At 45.4% G+C, this 18,578-nt stretch overlaps 1 protein-coding gene across 1 annotated transcript in view; it reads left to right on the plus strand.

Moving 5' to 3' along the window:
• Myo1e (myosin IE) overlaps positions 1 to 18,578 on the plus strand; it is a 206,103-nt gene that overhangs the window by 102,540 nt on the left and 84,985 nt on the right. The window contains exons 5-6 of the mRNA XM_059268194.1: positions 13,065 to 13,152; positions 16,730 to 16,819. Of these exons, the coding sequence (XP_059124177.1) occupies positions 13,065 to 13,152; positions 16,730 to 16,819 (178 nt within the window). The remainder of the gene's footprint in view (positions 1 to 13,064; positions 13,153 to 16,729; positions 16,820 to 18,578) is intronic.

The following is an 18,578-nucleotide window of genomic DNA, read 5'->3' on the forward strand; positions in this document are numbered from 1 at the left end:
CCATCTCTAGCCCCCAAATAATTGGGTTTTAAAAAGTCAGCTAATTCAGTATTTTTCCATACTCATTGTATGTCAAGTTCGTCTGCCAATAGGGTTATTTGCATTCTTAGTTTTCGTGGTTTAAAATTGTAAATATTACACCTATCATTGACTTATTTTGTTTTTTTGTTATTTGAGGAAGGGGCTTGCTGAGTAGCCTCTGCTGGCTCCAGCCTCCCAGTCCCCCTGCCTCCGCTCCTGAGTGCTGGGATTACAGTGTGCGCCATCACACCTGACTAAAGATCTGAGAATTCCACTTCCTACCACCCTCTAAAACACTTATACGGCACAAAATGAAAACAGTAAAGCCAGACAACAGAAGCCTTTTGAGGTAAATGCGGGCCCCCAGGGCTTCAAGATGAAGAGAGACTCAATGACATTTTACCCCGTGTGTCTGGAGGAAAAATAAAATCCTTGTATTGCATGTCTCTGGACCATTATCCCAACCAGAGAACGAGCAGTCCAGTGTCCCAGAAGCCTGCAGCCTGTGTTCAGGCTCAGTTATCACCAGCTTGCTCATTCCTGGTCATTTATGCAAATTGGGGGAAGAGAGTTGTGTATTTTATGAATCTTGAATTTATTTTTATGTTGCCACAGTTCTCCTATGGCCAGCTTTTATTTTTTCCACCATGACACTGGCTTTCTGGTTCATTTTGCTCCTACTGGCTGCTGGCTACACACTCTCGCATTCTGCCTCTGTGTTCTGCCTCCAGAGCCCCATGCTGTAGGTGTTTTTGAGAGACCTCGCCCGTTCTACCAGGGGTGTCTTCTAGGTTTGTCTGGCTGGTTCCTCATGTTCTTACTGGACTCATTCCTTCAGCTGGTTCTTCTAGAAGTCGGAAGTTAGATGTAGATGGTAGATTAGATGCAGGTTAAACCGTTTCAGGGGGATGTGTAGGAAATGATGATTTTGCTTGAGTAACAGGAAATGCTTTTGTATGACACCAATTTGAGGTCATGGAGAGGAGGGGGGTGTTTCCTTTACTACATTTTTTTTTTTTTTTTTTTTTTTTTTTTGGTTTTTTGAGACAGGGTTTCTCTGTGTAGCTTTGTGCCTTTCCTGGGACTCACTTGGTAGCCCAGGCTGGCCTTGAACTCACAGAGATCCGCCTGGCTCTGCCTCCCGAGTGCTGGGATTAAAGGCGTGCGCCACCACCGCCCGGCTCCTTTACTACATTTAATGAGGGAGTTCAGTGTGAGTTCTCTGGTAGGTTCCTGAGTCCCTTCTCCTTGCTCATTCTGTCCCTCTTCTGGATGTTTCCTGGGAAGGAAGGGATTGGGTTTGTTACTCAAGAGCTCACAATTGCACCGGTTCATGGCTTTTCCACACTCAGACCTCCCGCCATCTTGATTCAAATGCCACAGTGTGGAACCAGAGACTCCTTCCAAGATCCATCTTTGCAGCCTTTCAGATGTGATACTCTTTTAATTTAGGAGATGGTAGAACAGGGAGGCAAAATTAAGGTTAAGGATCCTGTCCCCTGACAAGATGGCCCTCTCTTCTGTCTCTCTGTAACCAGTTCTCCCTAACTCTCAGACTCAAACATTCATAAGAACCATTCTTGGGGGTGCTGGAGAGATGGCTCAGCAGTTAAGAGCACTGGCTGCTCTTCCAGAGGACCTGGGTTCAATTCCCAGCACCCACATGGCAGCTCACAACTGCCTGTAACTCCAGGTCCAAGGGATCTGACACCCTCACACAGACATATATGCAGGCAAAACACCAATGTACATAAAATAAAAATAGATTAATTTAAAAAAACACTCTTGGTGCCTATGATTACAGTTTTATTGTACCAACGGAATACAAAGCACAGCTGCATGAAAGAGTCAGCATATCAGATGAGGTGGTGGAGGGTCCAGATCTGAGGCTTCCAGTCATGGATGGTGTGACCTTCTCCAATGGGGATGTGTGACAGCTACTTATGGACAATCAGGGATATTTGCTTGAGTCTCTAAAGTCTAGAGTTTTTATCCAGGCTTCTACTGATGGGCTCAATCAGTGCCTTTGACCTCTACTTCCTCTGGAGGTCAGAGGTTCTATTGTGTAGTGCAAAGTATTGGCTATAAATCACATTGGACAGTTTGGTGGCCTCAGCCCCCAGGCAAACAAAGATAAACTTAAGAGGGGAGGATGTTGCAGGGGCCTTGACTTCATCCCCCCAGTTACCGAGGCCAGATGCCCGACCTCTCTTGAGTTTGTTCTTCGGTATGCAGGTTCCTCTGCTTTCAGACAGATCTTCAACCTGGCAGACTCGCCAGCTCCCTTAACCTCAGCAGCTTATGGAACAGCTCTCTGGGCCTCAATTTCTTCTCCTGATAGTTGTGCCCAGGTTGCAAGACCCCCAAGCAAGACCACCGGAGAGCTGATATCCGATGCAAGCACTCAGAGTTTTTTTTTAATAACAAAACAAGCAAGCCTGGGACTTGGTCCGAATGTCCAACACCCAACACAGTTTGTAAAGGAGAACGGCCCGAGCACTCACTTGAAGGGGTTTATATAGGAAAGGTTTACATGCAGCTTGGGATTGGACGGGACGGCTAGGGTGAGGTAGTTCTTTCAAGTTACTGGCTGAACTATAAGCATGAGGTTACTGATGGCTCCCAGGATTCAGGGTATCTACAGAGACATAAATTTTTACTCCTTATGTCCTGCTTTTGTTGAACCCAGGATATATACATTCAGATTTATTGTTCAAGTCCTACTGTCCTCTGAGGTCGACTTCTGGTCAGTTGAGTCCTTTACTCCCCATATCTTGTTTTGCCAAGTCCAGGATACATAGATTTGTTGTCCCAGCCTTATAAGTTCAACTTCTGGTCACTTCTAAAACTGCTGGTCAGCAAATACCTTTGGAGGAGGGGAGGGGGAAGCGTCTCTCAAGATGGCTACTGATTTTTCCCTTTCATAGTAAACTGGTCTTTTTCTACATTATAACCACATGGCTTTTGTACAGTAGCATAAAATTAGTTGATTGGGTGGTAGATTCCTCTGTAGATGACATGCTGGGTAGCCTTCAGGTAAGGTGATGTCCTGAAGGTGTCTACACAGAGTTGTGAAATTACAAAAGGCCATTCACAAAGATAATACCTTTTATTAATGGGGAGAAAATGAGTTCTTTAGGGATCCAGAAATCTAGTACTGGGATGAGTTGAGCTTGGCTGGCTGGTGCATGATATTCAATAAGCCTGAGAAGGGACATAGGAACCAGCAAGCTAGTGTGGGCCCCAGGCAGCTCCAGGTAGGTAGTTGAGAGTCGTGAGCAGCTGAAGGTTTAGGAGTCCCCCTCAAGCCTGGTCACCAAGCAGCTCATGTCTGTTAGCTCATTCATTATCTGTTCTCCAGAATCCATGTCTGGATCTGTGTATTAGAACCATATCTGGGATGTTTTTGTATGCCAGAGACAGTTATGCAAATCTTTCAGATCAACTCTTTGTGGTGTGGTTTAAAGAGGGAAGAACCAGGAAGTTTCTAATGCATTCCCTGTCACCCTGTGTCGCCAGACAAGCTCTTAGCAGTGTGTCCACAAATGGGCCTAAAGCCTTTGCCCCCAGCTTCTATGGGGACATGTTAGACCTCGGAGAACATTTCTGTGGCACATTTACTGTTGACAACAACAAGCATGAATTCCTGTCCCTTTGGGCCTCCTGATCCTGTGTAACCTTAGCATATGTAAGAACCGAGATATCGCATACATCACATTTGTTAGAATTTCGTTTTTCAAAACAATCTTAAAGTATTTGCTTTCTGAAGAGTAGGGTATCTGTCTTTAATGAATCCAATAACAGCTGGCAGAGTTTCCTTGTGTGTCTGTCCATTTGTTTATTTGTTTGACATAAGGCATCATGTAGACATAAGGCCCAGCCTGGCTTTGAACCCACTATGAAGCCTAGGATGGCCTTGAACTCCTGATGCTCTGCCTCCACCTCCTGAGTGCTTAGATTACAGGCATGTGCCATCATCATGCCCGATTTACATGGTGTTGGCATCAAACCCAGGGTGCTGTGCATTCTGGGAAAGCTTTCTATCACCTGAGTTATATTCCCAGCACCCCCATTTTAAATTCATTTGTTTTGTGCATGTGTCAGGGGAGAGGGGAGTGCTTGCTTGCACTTGGTGCACAGAGAACAACTTTCAGGAATCAGGCCACTCCTTCCACCACATGGGTCCCAGGCATCAAACTCAGGTCTTCGGACTTGGCAGCAGGTGCCTTGACCCCACTAAGCCATTTCACCAGCCCTCCTCCACCCTGCCTTTAAAAAGAATTAAGAAAGCTAGGGCAGGCGTGGTAGCACAGGCCTTCAATTCCAGCCCTCGAGGCAGAGGCAGTCAGATCTTTGTGACTTTGAGGCCAGCCTGGTCTGCATAGCTGTTCCAGATCAAACTGGGCTCTGTAATGAGGCCCTGTTTGCAAACCCCAAAGAGGACTTAACAAAGACATAGTTTGAAGAGATCTGCTAATAGATTGGCTATGAGAAGTAGAGTAGGAGCTAGTACCACTACTGGATCTGGGGTTGTTGACCTACCTGCTTGAAAAGACACTTTGATTTTGGCTTCCCTAACATTTGTCGTGGTGAAGAGTAAAAGAAAACAGTGAGAATGCCCCTCATATGTGGCTGTGTCTGCTCCGCTCTTGGCTTCTGCATCCTGGATTCTCAAGCTGCCTTCCTGTCTTTGATGTATTTCAAGAGCCTTTTATGATGATCACTGGGACCCTTTTCAAGGCTCCCCTGGGTTTCTGATGGCCCACGCAATGCCTTGTTTACTCCGGCAACATCAGCCTTTGAGGCTCACCGGCTCTCCGATGGGCCCCGTCAGCTGTCGCCTCTAAGAGAGATGGTGGAGAATTGCTGCTGTCTGTGGAGTGGAAGAGTAGAGATCCACAGCTAGGCAGCGTCCCCAACTTACCTCTTAGCTCTTAAGGTTCTAAAGATTCCTCGAGTCAAGGAGGGCTGGCACCTTAACATGATCTCAGTCACACTAACATGTCTTTCATATGTACCTGAGTGCACACATGCATGTGTTCGTGTGCATGTGGAGGCCAGAGGTCAACCTCGGGTACCATTCCTCAGGGGCTGCTCACCTTGTCTTTTTGAGACAAGGTCTTTCACTGGTCTGGAACTTGACAAGCAGGCTCGACTGGCTGGCCTGTGAGCCTGTTTCTACCTCCCCAGCCCCAGAATGTGGCACATGCCACCCAGCCCAGCTTTTTAGTTTTGTTTCATTTTGATTTGTTTCTGTATTAGGTCCTCAGGCCTGCAGAACACACACTTAACTAACTGAGCCCAGTCCTAATGATACAATTTTTAATCTTCATGACAATGTGGCCAACTAGTAATTACAGCTCTCTTTGAGAGATCAAGAAACTGAGTGTTAGGTAAACATGTGAGATGTCTTGCATTTGGAGTGTGGCCATGCTGTGCTGTCCCCAGGAGCCTACCTTCCTCTGCTGCTGTGAAGTAGCCTGTGTTAGCTTAGCTGGGACATAACTGTCGCAGCCCAGCACGGCTTGAAAAGATTCCTAGGATGACTCTGGGCCTGGACTCTGTTTTGTTCTGTTTCAGGTGCATAACTAATGCAAGCCTTAGTTGCTGCATTTAAAAATTGGAGACTGCTGGGAGCTAGAAAGATGGCCCAGCAGTTCAAGAGTACTGGCTGCTCTGCAGAAGACCCAGGTTCAATTCCCAGAACCCACATGACAGCTCACTATTTGTAATTCCAGTTCCAGGGGATCCAACAACCTTTTCTGGCCTCTTGGGGCACCAGGCACACACATGGTACATACATGCAAGCCAATACTCATATACATAAAATAAAAACAAATAAATACTTAAAAAAAAAAAAACCAAAGCAGAGACTGATAAGTTATAAGAACATTAAAAAAGTTAATAAGGAATTAAATATCCCTCTAAGCTGTCGAAGAATGATTTCAAATATCCTCTAGTAACATCAAAGGGAATTTTATATACAGCAGGGAGCCAACTTTGGGTTTAAACGATCTTCAGACTGAACATCAGGACTTTCCTGTTTATTGGGCTGATCAAGGTGAGCCTTGCCACAGAGCCACTTTCTGGGCAGACTTGAAAATGCTGTCTACCTGACAGCATTAATTCACTGGGGGGGTGGGGGGTGGGGGAAGTAGCGGCTGTTGTCTTAGGCACACTTTGCTTGATACATTAGCATGTTTTTCCGTACAGTCTGCTCAGGATAGCAGTGGGACTACGGTTTAGTAGTTTAGTGCAATAGAACACATATAACATGACTTTATATGTTAGTGTGATTTCAAGGATCTGGGTGAGGATCCTTCTCTCCTCAGCCCCAGAACACCACCACCCCCACACCCACCACCCCACCACCACACACCCCCCACCTCCCCCACACCCCATCCCTACCCCCACACACCCCCCACCTCCCCCACACACCCCCACACACACCCCGCACACCCCCCATCCCCCCACCCCCGCCGTGGCCAGCAGAGAGGTATGTCACATCTGACACCTGTCAGTCTCAGGTCCCACAGGCTTTCGGGAAAGGAGTCTGAACAGAGTCATTGGAGAGGGCTGTCCAGAACCTTCTTCGATGTGGCTTCCCATTCTTGCAAAGTCATCTAGGCTTCTGATCACAGCAACACAGGCTGCTGTTTGTTCCGACTGTGTGTAAGACAATGTTTTCGGCAGATTTGCTTAAATGGGTACATATCAGTAAAGACTCAAGAGCCGTTCAAAGTTGACTTTCTGGAGCTGAGGAGTTGGCTCAGTGGGTAAAAGGCCTGTGGAGCAATCAGGGACCCGAGTTTGGATCCCCAGCACCCACATAAAAAGATATACATGGTCATACTCATCTGTAACCTTAACAATGGGCATGGGGATCAGGCAGACCCGTGGAGCTCAGTGACCCATTAGACTGGAGTCAGTGAGCACCACATTTGCTGAGAGGCTGTGTCTCAGAAAACAAGGAGGAAGCAACAGAGGAAGATGCCTGATGCCAACTTCTCCTCCCGTTTGCACACATGTATCCATGCATACACACACACACACACACACACACACACACACACACACACACACATGCATACTCACACACACATCCTTCTTGGATAACTTTTCCTATCTTACTGGGTATTAAATATTTGTTATTTGATTTTAGAAACTTTTTTCTAACACATACTCCACTAGTCCCTAAAACCCCTAATACTCTTATCTGACCATTGTCAATACAACTTGCATGCTTTGATGCCTCAGGTGGGAATTGGAGAAATGGCTCAGTAGGTCAGAACATTTGCCGCTCTCCCAGAGGACGGGGTTTCAGTTCCCAGCACCCCACATCAAGTGGCTCACAATTACCCTCACATGACTGCAGCTCAGAGGATCTGATGCCCTCTTCTGGCCTCCACAAGCACTTGCACACATGTGGTACACAAACAAATAAAATAAAACATATTATTTTAAATCTGTACTTAAAAAAAAGATTCCTCAGAAGGCCGTCAGCTCATCCTAGGCTAGAGCCACAGCCCTTCTATCACATTGTCAAGAAGGGGGCTTCACCCCTGTGTGCTGGGGGAAAAAAGTGTATGCACGGTTACTGTTTCGCCTTACATTTCCTGAGACACAAACAGATACAAGTGCGCCTCATTTGCATTCATCCTGTCGGCCGCAAAGACACAGCAGCTATGGAGAAAACAGTGCTGAGAGATTTCCAGACCCAGGATGGAGTCCTCCAGCAGTCAAGATGTCTGAGTCAGCAACACAAAAGCTGAACCGCTTTCACACTTGCTAGAGTGACTGGAAGGGAATTGGAAGCACGGTTGCTTTGTAAGCAAGGAACAGCCTGACTCACAAAAGCAGTGACAGTCCCCTCGAATCCAGTTAGAAACACAACATCGTAAACGGCTGAAGTTTCGATTTTTACGGCTAACACACAAACGTCCTATTGTTTCCTGTTTGGGTTGGGATTTTCTATAAAGTTGGCCTTGACTTTGATTTTGAATTGTTGATCTCTGGAGCACACTGGGGCACTATATCAGTTAACTGTTCCTAGTCTAGAAACTGCCCTTGGAGGTTAGAGTTCTGATGATGAGAGAAGAATCTAGAATATTGAGCTGTCCTAGTTAAGGATCACCGGTGAGGTTCCTTAATTTCTTTTTTTTTTTTTTAACTTTTTATTTATTTTTTGTTCACCTACGTGTGTGCATGTGTGCCACAGTGAATGTGTGGAGTTCAGAAGACAACTTGTAGGACTCAATACTCTCTTTCCACTGTGCATCCCGGGGACTGAACTCAGGTTGCAAGGCTTGGCAACAAATGCTTGTACCTGCTGAGCCCTCTTGCCAGCCCCCCCAACTCCCATTCCTAATTTACAAGGGAATTTTTGGGTTGTTTTGTTGTTGTTGTTTGTTTGTTTCCTTTTTTTTCTGCATTGGGAATCAAACTCAGGGCCTTTGGCATGTGTGCTGGCTTGTTTTATGTCAACTTGACACAAGCTGGAGTCCTCTGAAGAAAGGGAACCTCAGTTGAGAAAATGCCTCCGTTAGATCAGGCTGCAAGTAAGCCTGTAGGACATTATTTTAGTTAATGATTGATGCGGGAGGGCCCAGTTTATTGTGGGTGGTGCCACCCCTGGGCTGTTGGTCTTGGGCTCTGTAAGAAAGCAGACTTAGAAAACCATGATGAGCAAGCCAGTAGGCAGCACTCCTCCAAGGCCTCTATATCAGCTCCTGCCTCCAGGTTCCTGTCCTGTTTGAGTTCCTGTCCTGACTTTCTTCAATGATGAACAATGATGTGGCAGTGTAAGCCAAATAAATCCTTTCCTCCCCACATTGCCTTTGGTCATGATGCTCCATCATAGTAATAGCAACACTAAATAGGACAGCATGTGAGGTGAGCACTGTCCGGTGGAACTACATCCCTAGCCCTTAGTGTTTGAGACAGTCTTGCTGTATGTATCTCAAACTACCACAGAATTTGATCCTCCTCCCTCAGCCCTAGGGATGAGATTGCAGGCACACACCACCATGCCTAGCTGAACTTCCACCATTTTCTGCCCTTCTCCCTAGAAGTCAAGCTGAACAATGGAATTAGGAAAGGCTGTCTGTATACACAGGGAAGGGCAATTGCTATGGCTGCTGTGAGCTACTGAGTGAGTGGTTTGGGGTGTGCTGTATCACGTCTCATGTCTTCATAGTGTCTTCACATTAGACAGTGCTTTCCCCTCCCAAGCAGGCCAGGGCAATTATGGTTATATATACTGTAAGCTTCAGTATTATGGAACATCCCATTATTGTGCCATTATTTTGAGCAAATTACCGGCTGTGATCAATAAAGTCTTCCTTTAAGTGCCTATGAACTGAAACCAAGAGACGAGCATTCAGATCAATGTTTAGCCAGAACTAATTATTTTAAATTGCCTAGAAAAGAAAATCACAGCTACTGAGAATGCGGATGTTCTATTTTTGGACCTGACATTACTTATTTTAATATGTGAAAAAGAGTTACTTTCTCCATTATAATTCTGCTCTTTTGCTTCAAGCAATGAGATACAATGCTCGATCAGGTTTGGGAGACAGGTCGGTCCTCAAAGATGCTTCTTGCCCAGTGACCTGAGTTCATTCCCTAGGACCCACATGATTGAAGTTGAGAACGTCTCCCTCAAATCATCCTGACTTCTGAGTTCCACATGTGCACCGTTGGCATGAGCACCTCCCCTCCCCCATTTAAAAACATTTTTTAAGAGACACAGTAAACCATGTCTGGTCACACTATTAAACAAGGGCACTAAAGAGGGATAGTTAGACTTTTACTTTAGAGCTCTCCTAGGTTTGCTGTGTTTTTCTCTCTGGCCGCTTATTCTAAGGAATTCTAAATACAAAAATGTAAACTTACAGAAACCTGATTAGTCATGGTGATATATAAAAAAAAGTTGAATAATAATGTAATGAAACTGATGAATATTCATTATCATTGTGATGTGATCCTTCCTTTTTTGTGAAAAGGTGTTTTGAAAAATATAAAATACATAGTTAATTGCCTGTCTCAAAAACAAAAACGTAAGTGAATGGTAAGCCCTCTGTAACCCAGGCATTGGGAATGGTCGGGGGAGAGGCAGATCCCCAGAGCTCAGTAGCCAGCCAGTCTAGCCAATCAGTAGGAGGCTGTGGGTTCAGTGAGAGACCCTACCTCAAGATAGACAGACAGACAGATAGATAGATAGATAGATAGATAGATAGATAGATAGATAGATAGATAAGGTGGAAAGTAATGGAAAAGACAATCTGACATCCTCTGGCTTCCACACACGTGTGCACAGATGTACACAAGCACCTGTATGACACCTGCATCTATACAAACACTACACACACACACACACACACACACACACACACACACACACACACAATCGTACACAATAGAACCATAAAAACAAAATAAAAATGTAAGCATTAAGAGAATCACAGGGCCTTGAGAAATGGCCTGTGGTTCAGAGTGTGTAGTATTCTCACAGTGGACCCAAGTTCAGTTCCTAACAATCATGTTGGATGACCCTCAGCTGCTTGTTAACTCCAGCTCTAGTGGAATCTGATACCACCTTCTGGCCACCATAGGCACTGAACTCATGTGCACATACCCACACATGCAAGTAGTTAAAAATAAAATAGTTATTTTTTAAAAAAGAAATCACATCACTATCAGGGCTGAGTTTGTAGCTCAGTGGTAGATCACTTGCCTGGCATGCATGAAGCTCGGGGTTCAATGCTCAGCACCATGAAATTTTAGAGAGAAAAGAATCATTTATGTAGCAGCCACCTAACAGGTCTATGCTGGTTATTTTGTCAACTGGCACATGAAAAAGCTGCCTCCCTCAGATTGTCTGTAGGCATGTCTATGGGGCATTTTCTTGATTAATGATTGATGTGGGAGGGTCCAGGTGGTTCTGGGGTATATACGAAAACAAACTGAGCAAGCCATAGGGAGCAAGCCGGTAAGCAGAACTCCTGTGGTCTCTGGGTTCCTGCTTTGGTGTCTCTTGATGATGCCCTGCTGGAAACGAAATAAATCCCATCCTCCCTAAGTTGCTTTTTATCATGATGTTTTATCACAGCAACAGAGAGCCAACTAGGACCAAGGAATATCTTCTCTAGTTGTCCCGCCCTTTCTTTTTCCTGTATTATTTTTATATTGTTATCAACCTGTTGCAGATACATTGTTGCCATGGAGCCTTGGCTGCCCTGTCTGTACTTGTTACAGTCTCATAATTATCTTAACTGTTTCTGTAACTCTACACTTCCTTTTTCCAAAGTTCTTCAGCATTTACACTGTTACAACTTATAAAGTAAGTCATAAAATAGAGCCTCTGTGAGTTCAGCTGCAGCTGGGGCAAAATCACATACAGCTGGAAAGGAGATCCAGGTGAGGATCCAATGACCCGTCCGCCCTCCCTCTCCTCTGCCGAACATCAACACCTAACAAGCAGGCTCTTGAAGGCTGCTTATACGTAGTTGCAGCTGCTCTGACGAAGGTGGCTGGGGGGGGGGGGGGGAGAGCATTCTACAATTGGAAACATTTGTTGATGTCACCTAGTCTTTGAGTTTCATAGGACATAAGATGTGCACCTCCGGTTTCTTGACTACCAAGAACAACAAGTATGAACCGATGAACTTAGGGCAGCCTGCAGTTTTCATGCTGGGTCCTCTTCTAGATGTGGGTTTCTTTAACAAGCTCTATTTTGGCAACACCTAGGCTACGCACAGAATGATGAGGCTTCAGATGGAGTCGAGCATGTTTGGAATTGAGGTCATTATGAATTCAGGGGGATTTTGAGGGAAGAATGGGGATTTTGGAGAGCAGACTATTAACAAAAGGCTACTGCTGTGCACTCTGGCCACCCAGCGGAAGGTAGTCTTTGTTTCTCAGGATGTGATTAATATTGCCTCATCATTTAATTTTAGCGCTTCTAAAATAAGGAAGCTTGCATTACATCAAGGCAGAGTCTAAAGCCTCAGAGTGCCCATTTTTGCATATATATATATTCGTATGTATATATACATTTCCATATATATATGTCTAGGTACATGTATATTTATGTGTATGTATATATAAACAAAATAGCACAGCATGACAAAAAGGTTAGGAAAGAATTATCCCAAATTCCCATTGTCGCCTTATCCTGACCCAAATCTCTGCTAATATTTTGAAAAATGGGGCTTTTTGAACTTGAACCCTGGGCCTCGTGCATCTCAGGAGGCTTACCTCTGCACTATAACTCTAGTTCTTCAAAAATCATTTTTGTTGACTGGGGGCAGTGGCTCATGCATGCCTTGAATCCCAGCACTGAGGCAGTAGGATTTTGAGTTCAAGGCCGGCCTTAACTATGTAGTGAGACCCTGTCTCAACAATAAAAATGAAATTCTAACTATGTTTTGTCTATAATTAGAGTGGAGTATGTGAGATGAAATTACTTCATAGCCTCCTTTTTTCCATATACAAAAATGTGTGTGGATGTCACTTGTAATGTCTGGATATTTGTATCCTTCTGATATTTATAGTTTCCTAATCATGCCTCCTGTGACTGGACAAACTTAACTGGGGATTAGAGAGATGGCTCAGCGGTTAAGAGCACTGGCTGCTCTTCCAGAGGACCCGAGTTCAATTCCCAACACCCACATGGCAGCTCACAACTGTCTGTAACTCCAGTTCCAGAGGCTCCAACATGCTTACACAGACATACACAGAGGTCAAACACCAATGCACATAAAATAAAAAATAAATAAATCACTAAAAAAGAAAAGAAAAAACTCAGCTGTCTGGCCTGTGCACGATGGCACCGGTAAAGGCTCAGTCTATGCCACGCTCACCCAGGTCAGAGGAGTGAGTTGTTCCTGCTGTGGTCCCCGCTTTTCTCAACTAGCTCCATGCTGGTCCCCACCCCCACCTGAGTCCTGTCTTCCTGGTTTCTCTGTGAGTTGTTCAGGTGGAGACAGTGGATGAAGGAGCTGGCAGGGACCGCTTCACGGTGTTTGTCTTTCTCTCCTCAGTGGCGAAAGCGGTGCTGGGAAGACCGTGGCTGCCAAGTACATCATGAGCTACGTCTCCAGGGTGTCCGGAGGAGGCCCCAAGGTCCAGGTGAGTCTGCGCGTGCTCAGAAACCCCGTCTGCAGCTGCGCGTGCTGACGCACGCTTCTCATCTATTTGTAGCTTTGCAAAGAAATCTATTTTGCAGAGCACAGGTTGTGTAACCAAGGTACATGAAATGTACAAAGAAACTATGTTTTCATAGTGACATTTCTAATATGTAATGAGCTCTTAGGAATTAATCAAAAGGGCCGCCATTCAAACGGAGGAGAAAGAGAGACATGAAAGGGAGCTGAGATGACGGGAAGTTGAAGTTATTCATCGAACTTGAAAATAAGAGAAATTTGTATTAAAGCTACATCAGAACTGGGGATCTGTCTAGCTCACCTGGTAGAAAGCTCACCTGGACGCACAAAGCCCTGAGTTCATTCCCAGCACCACATGCATCAGGCATGAAGGTGCATGCCTGTAATCCCAGCACTCAGAGGTAGAAACTGGAAGATCAGAAGTTCAAGGCTTGACTACACAGCAAGTTTAAGGCTAGCAAGGCCAGAGTTAGTTATATGAATCTCTGTTTCTCAACAAAACAAGAAAACAAACAAAAACTCCACTATCATCATCAATAATAATAATTATACCTATCACATTGTCAGAACTCCTGTAGTTCTTATAAACATTGCTGGTAAAAAATGTTGGAGCACAGTCACTTTTGTTACTGATAGGAGCATCTGATAGCACAGGTCTACGAAGGCTGTCTCAGTAAAATCTAGGGAGTTACACATAGGCACCATCTCACACGGCAGTTCTAATGTTTCGTTGTTTGATGTTGTTTTGAGATGAGATCTTACTAAGTTGTCAAGGATAGCCTTAACCTTCTCAACCTCATGCCTCTACCTCTGGGGTTACAGGAATGCATCACCAACCATGTCCAGGTTATTTGGAGCTGGGAATGGAGCCCAGGGCTTCATGAATGCTAGGTAACCACTTTATCAGCTGAGCTAAGGGTTCAGCTGATCTCTTGAGCTGGGCATGGAGCTCAGTGTTGAGAAGCTTGGCTGGGCTGGGCAAGAGAACTTCCCTAGCTTGCACCAAGCCCTGGGGTTCATCCCCAATACTGCGTAGACCAAGTGTGGTGGTTACATGCATATAATCCTAGCACTAGGGAGGTGGAGGCAAGAAAGTGGAAGGTTCAGGGTAGCCAGGAGGCCAGTCTGGGTATCATGAAACCATCTTTTAAAAAGTAATACAAGAAAGCTGATGGTGGTGGCGCATGCCTTTAATCCCATTACTTGGGAGGGAGAGGCAGGAGGATCTCTGTGAGTTCGAAGCCAGCCTGGTCTACAGAGTGAGTTCCAGGACTGTTACACAGAGAAACCCTGTCTTGAAAAAAACCTAAGGCTGAGCAGTGGTGGTGCACGCCTTTAATCCCAGCACTCGGGAGGCAGAGCTAGGCAGATCTTTGTGAGTTCGAGGCCAGCCTGGTCTACAGAGCGAGATCCAGGAAAGGCGCAAAGCTACACAGAGAAACCCTGTCTCAAAAAAAGAGAAAGAAAGAAAGAAAAAAACCTAAATAAATAAATAATAAAATAATGTAATAAAAGGGAGACGAGAAAGAATGCATGCCTAGCATGCCTGAATCCATTGTCCTGAGTTTGTTTAATCCCAGCACTGCAGCCAAAGAGAAGCATGAAGAAGCTCTAAAAAAATAATAATAAATAAGGCTATGATTTTATTTTTAATAGGAAAAGCTTCAAGATCATTTCTTCCTGTGTCTCCCTAAGAAAAACTGGAGTATCATTAAGTGGTGTAGCACATCTAGCCTGCAAAAATAAGATTGAGAGGAATAATAAAGATTCACGCATTCCAAATTGACCTTAAAAGATATATGCAAAGTTTATATACAGCCCTGGATTGTAAAGGAGAGAGGCAGCTTAGGTATGGAGCTAAGTCTGGAACTGACCAGATGGTGGGACCACCCAGAGTTTGCCTTGGAGCTAGTGACTAGCACTGCTTGTGTGGAATGGGATGCTCCCTCCCAAGCCTTGTGGCATTCTCTCCTCTGGGATGTTTGAGGGTACCCCAGGAGCATATAGGCTTGTCCCATGGTCAGTTTTAGTATCTTCTTGTTACATGCTATGGCCTGTGACCCAGTGGCCAAGCTGCAGACGGTTAATGTTGATTTTTCTCTTCCTGTTTTCCTTTGAGGACACTGATCCAGAACTCTTGGCTTCAAATTAGTCAGTAGCTCAAGAGCACGAGCCAGAAGACTTGTTGTTTCTGGAACACATTTAACCATAGCATGTGAATGATTAGACGTAGAAGGAGTGAGTCGCTGTCCAAAGCCAGCACTGAGTCCTATCCGCTGAGAAGCCGCATGTCTGTGATGTGTTTTGCACCCCTCTAAGTCTGGCATAGGACTGGAGTGTGCACCCTAAATTCTTCTCCTGTTCTTGGCCGAGAGCTGTGTTGTAAGCTGTGCTGTTGGTCCTGGCTGACCTCAGTGTGAATCCACACTGGAAGAGGCAGTAACGCCAGGGCTGCCTTAAGGGTGTTGGGTCCCTCCTTCCACCGTGTAGGTCCTGAGGGTCTGACCCAGCCTTGGCTGCAAGCTCCCTGGGAGCAGGGATTGCTTTGAAATGCAGCTTCCTGGGCCCTGCCCCAGACCTATTAAACCTACCTCTGCATTTTAACAAGACTCCCAGGTGACTGGTGCACATTTAAAGTTTGAGACGACACAGGATTGTGTTTCTATAGATGTTTGGGAAGGAGGAACCGATTCATTGCCATCTAGCTAAGTCTTGCCCCTAGTGTCGGAGTGGACTTCTTCATGCTTCTCTTTCCTCCCCACTGGGACTGTCAACTTACCCAGGAGTGCAGGAGCGAGTCACAGCAAGCAGCATGGAAAACCAGTCCCAGACCATGCAGACTCTGGGCTCCTGGTGGCACCCCAGCTTTAGGATGCTGCTTCAGACTAAGAGGGGTTGGGAAATCTAGTCACATAAGTAGGATTCTGTGGCCATGCAAGAATACATTAATAGATTGTCAACTGCAGAGGTGGCTCGGGTGGCAGAGTACTGGATTAGCAGGCACAAGCCCTGCGTTTGATCCCCAGCACAGTGTAAACCATGTGGGGTGGCACATGCCTGTAATCTTAGCACTTGGGAAGAGGAGGCAGGAGGATCTGGAGTTCAAAGTTATCTTCAGCTACATGTCAGGGTTGAGGCTAGCCTGAGCTACATGTCACTCTGTTTCAAAAAGAAAGAAAGAAAGAAAGAAAGAAAGAAAGAAAGAAAGAAAGAAAGAAAGAAAGAAAGAAAGAAAGAAAAAAAAAAAAACAATTGGGCATAGAAATGCACGTCTTCAATCCCAGCACTCCGGAGGCAGAAACAGATCTATCTCTGTGAGTTTGAGGCCAGCCTGGTCTACATAGTGAGATCCAGGCCAACCAGGGCAATCTCAATAAAACAAAGCAAAACTACAATGAACTATCCAGAAACTCTCCAGGACATATGGATTGGGGCCTCTTACCTTATGATATTCAGAAAGCAGGACTTGGGGGAAAGTTGAGTTTGACCTCATGTGATGCGCATCCATTGTCTTCCTAATGCCCTCTTGTCTGCTGCAACAGCATGTCAAGGACATCATCCTGCAGTCCAACCCCCTCCTGGAGGCCTTTGGGAATGCCAAGACAGTGCGCAACAACAATTCCAGCCGATTCGTAAGTGTCCAGACTCCGGTCCCGGGAGCACCTCCCGCATCCTGAAGGGACAGGCTTTTCAGTCTCTCCTTTACCTTCTAAGCAGTGTGTCCTTTGACAGAAATTATTTTGAGTTTTGAATGCAAACAAGATAACTTCAAAATTGGCTCACCTCTTGAGCTGTCTTAGTAAGAAAAATAACAGCCAGGCGGTGGTGGCGCACGCCTTTAATCCCAGCACTCGGGAGGCAGAGCCAGGCGGATCTCTGTGAGTTCAAGGCCAGCCTGGGCTACCAAGTGAGTTCTAGGAGAGGCGCAAAGCTACACAGAGAAACCCTGTCTCGAAAAATCAAAAAAGAAAAAAAAAAAAAAATAACAGTTGATGAAAGGGAGAGTCTTTGTCCTGAGGAAGTTTTCAGGTGCTTGAAGGAAAGAAATGAGTAGACTAGAGAAAGCCGGAGATCCAGGCCTGCTTGTCAGGGTGGAAAGCCCGAGATCCAGGCCTGCTTGCAGGGACTTGGCTCCTCCGAGCTTGGTCTGCAGGGAGCAGACACTTGGGGTAAGGGAGCACCTATTAGACCTTTCCTTCCTCTAGGCTTCTCCCTGTCTCCCCTGGATTTCTGAATCTGCTTTCTGTATGCTCACAGAATGAAGAGCCCCTGGCCACAGTGCCTCCTAACTCCGTGTACCCAGGGTTAGGACAAGGTCACCCTTGCCATGTTGTGAATGCCTTTCTTAAATGTTTCTGACTGGAAGTCTTGGCGGTGGAGTATTGAAATGGGACCATTCCAAAAGGCCAAAAGGTGTATTACAAAAACAAATACAAATGCCTAGAGGGGCTGGTAAGATGGCTCAGTGGTTAAGAGCACTGGCTGCTCATTCAGAGGTCCTGAATTCAATCCCCAGCAACCACATGGTGGCTCACAACCATCTATAATGAGATCTGGTGCTCTCTTCTGGCCTGCAGGCATACATGCAGGTAGAACACTGTGTACATAATAAATAAATAAATAAATAAATAAATCTTACAAAAAAAAATTCCTAGAGATTTAGTGTCCTATTTCAGCCATACAGCCTGTCTGGCACTCAGGCAAGAGCCATCTGTGAGGCTGACAGTGGGCCGTTTTCAAGATAAATAGTGGGTGGGACTTTCAAAGAAAAACAGTTTCTTTTTCTCTTCAAAAAAAAAAAGAAAAGCATTTACTTAACTTTTTGCATTTAATGATTTTTCTTTTGAGACAGTCTCCCACATAGCCCAGGCTAGCCTTAAATTCCTTATGTAGCCTAGGATGGCCTGTCTCTGCGCCCCCCCCCCTCCCCGGCGCCCCCCCCCCCATGTGCTGGAATTCAGATGTATACCACCATGTTGGCGTTGGCCTTTATTCAGAAAGGAAGATCTTACTTCCTAGAGACGTCTCCCGGTGGTCTCAGGTAGTCACTGATGTCAGGTTCTCTGATGGCTCTCTGTGAAACCTGCTGCACGCTCCTCATTGCCTACTGTTATTCTTGCTTGTTTCATCTTTCGTATTCGGGATGTTTTCTTCTGACCTTTCTAGGCAACAACAGAAGAAAGATACTGTGAATGAATTTTCTACATGACCTTTCTCCCCTAATTACCATTCTTAACTTGCCTTGCAAAAATAGACACTGCCAACTTTAACCCTTTAGCTACCCACCCATAGTCGCTCGCCTTCCTTAGAGAGCAGGGAAAACATCGCTATGACTACCCTTGCCTTTTCCTGTTATTCTGAGAGGATAACTTAGTCAGTCTTTAGAAATAG

Source organism: Peromyscus eremicus, chromosome 7 (assembly GCF_949786415.1).
Source record: "Peromyscus eremicus chromosome 7, PerEre_H2_v1, whole genome shotgun sequence".
NCBI classification, from domain to species: domain Eukaryota; kingdom Metazoa; phylum Chordata; class Mammalia; order Rodentia; family Cricetidae; genus Peromyscus; species Peromyscus eremicus.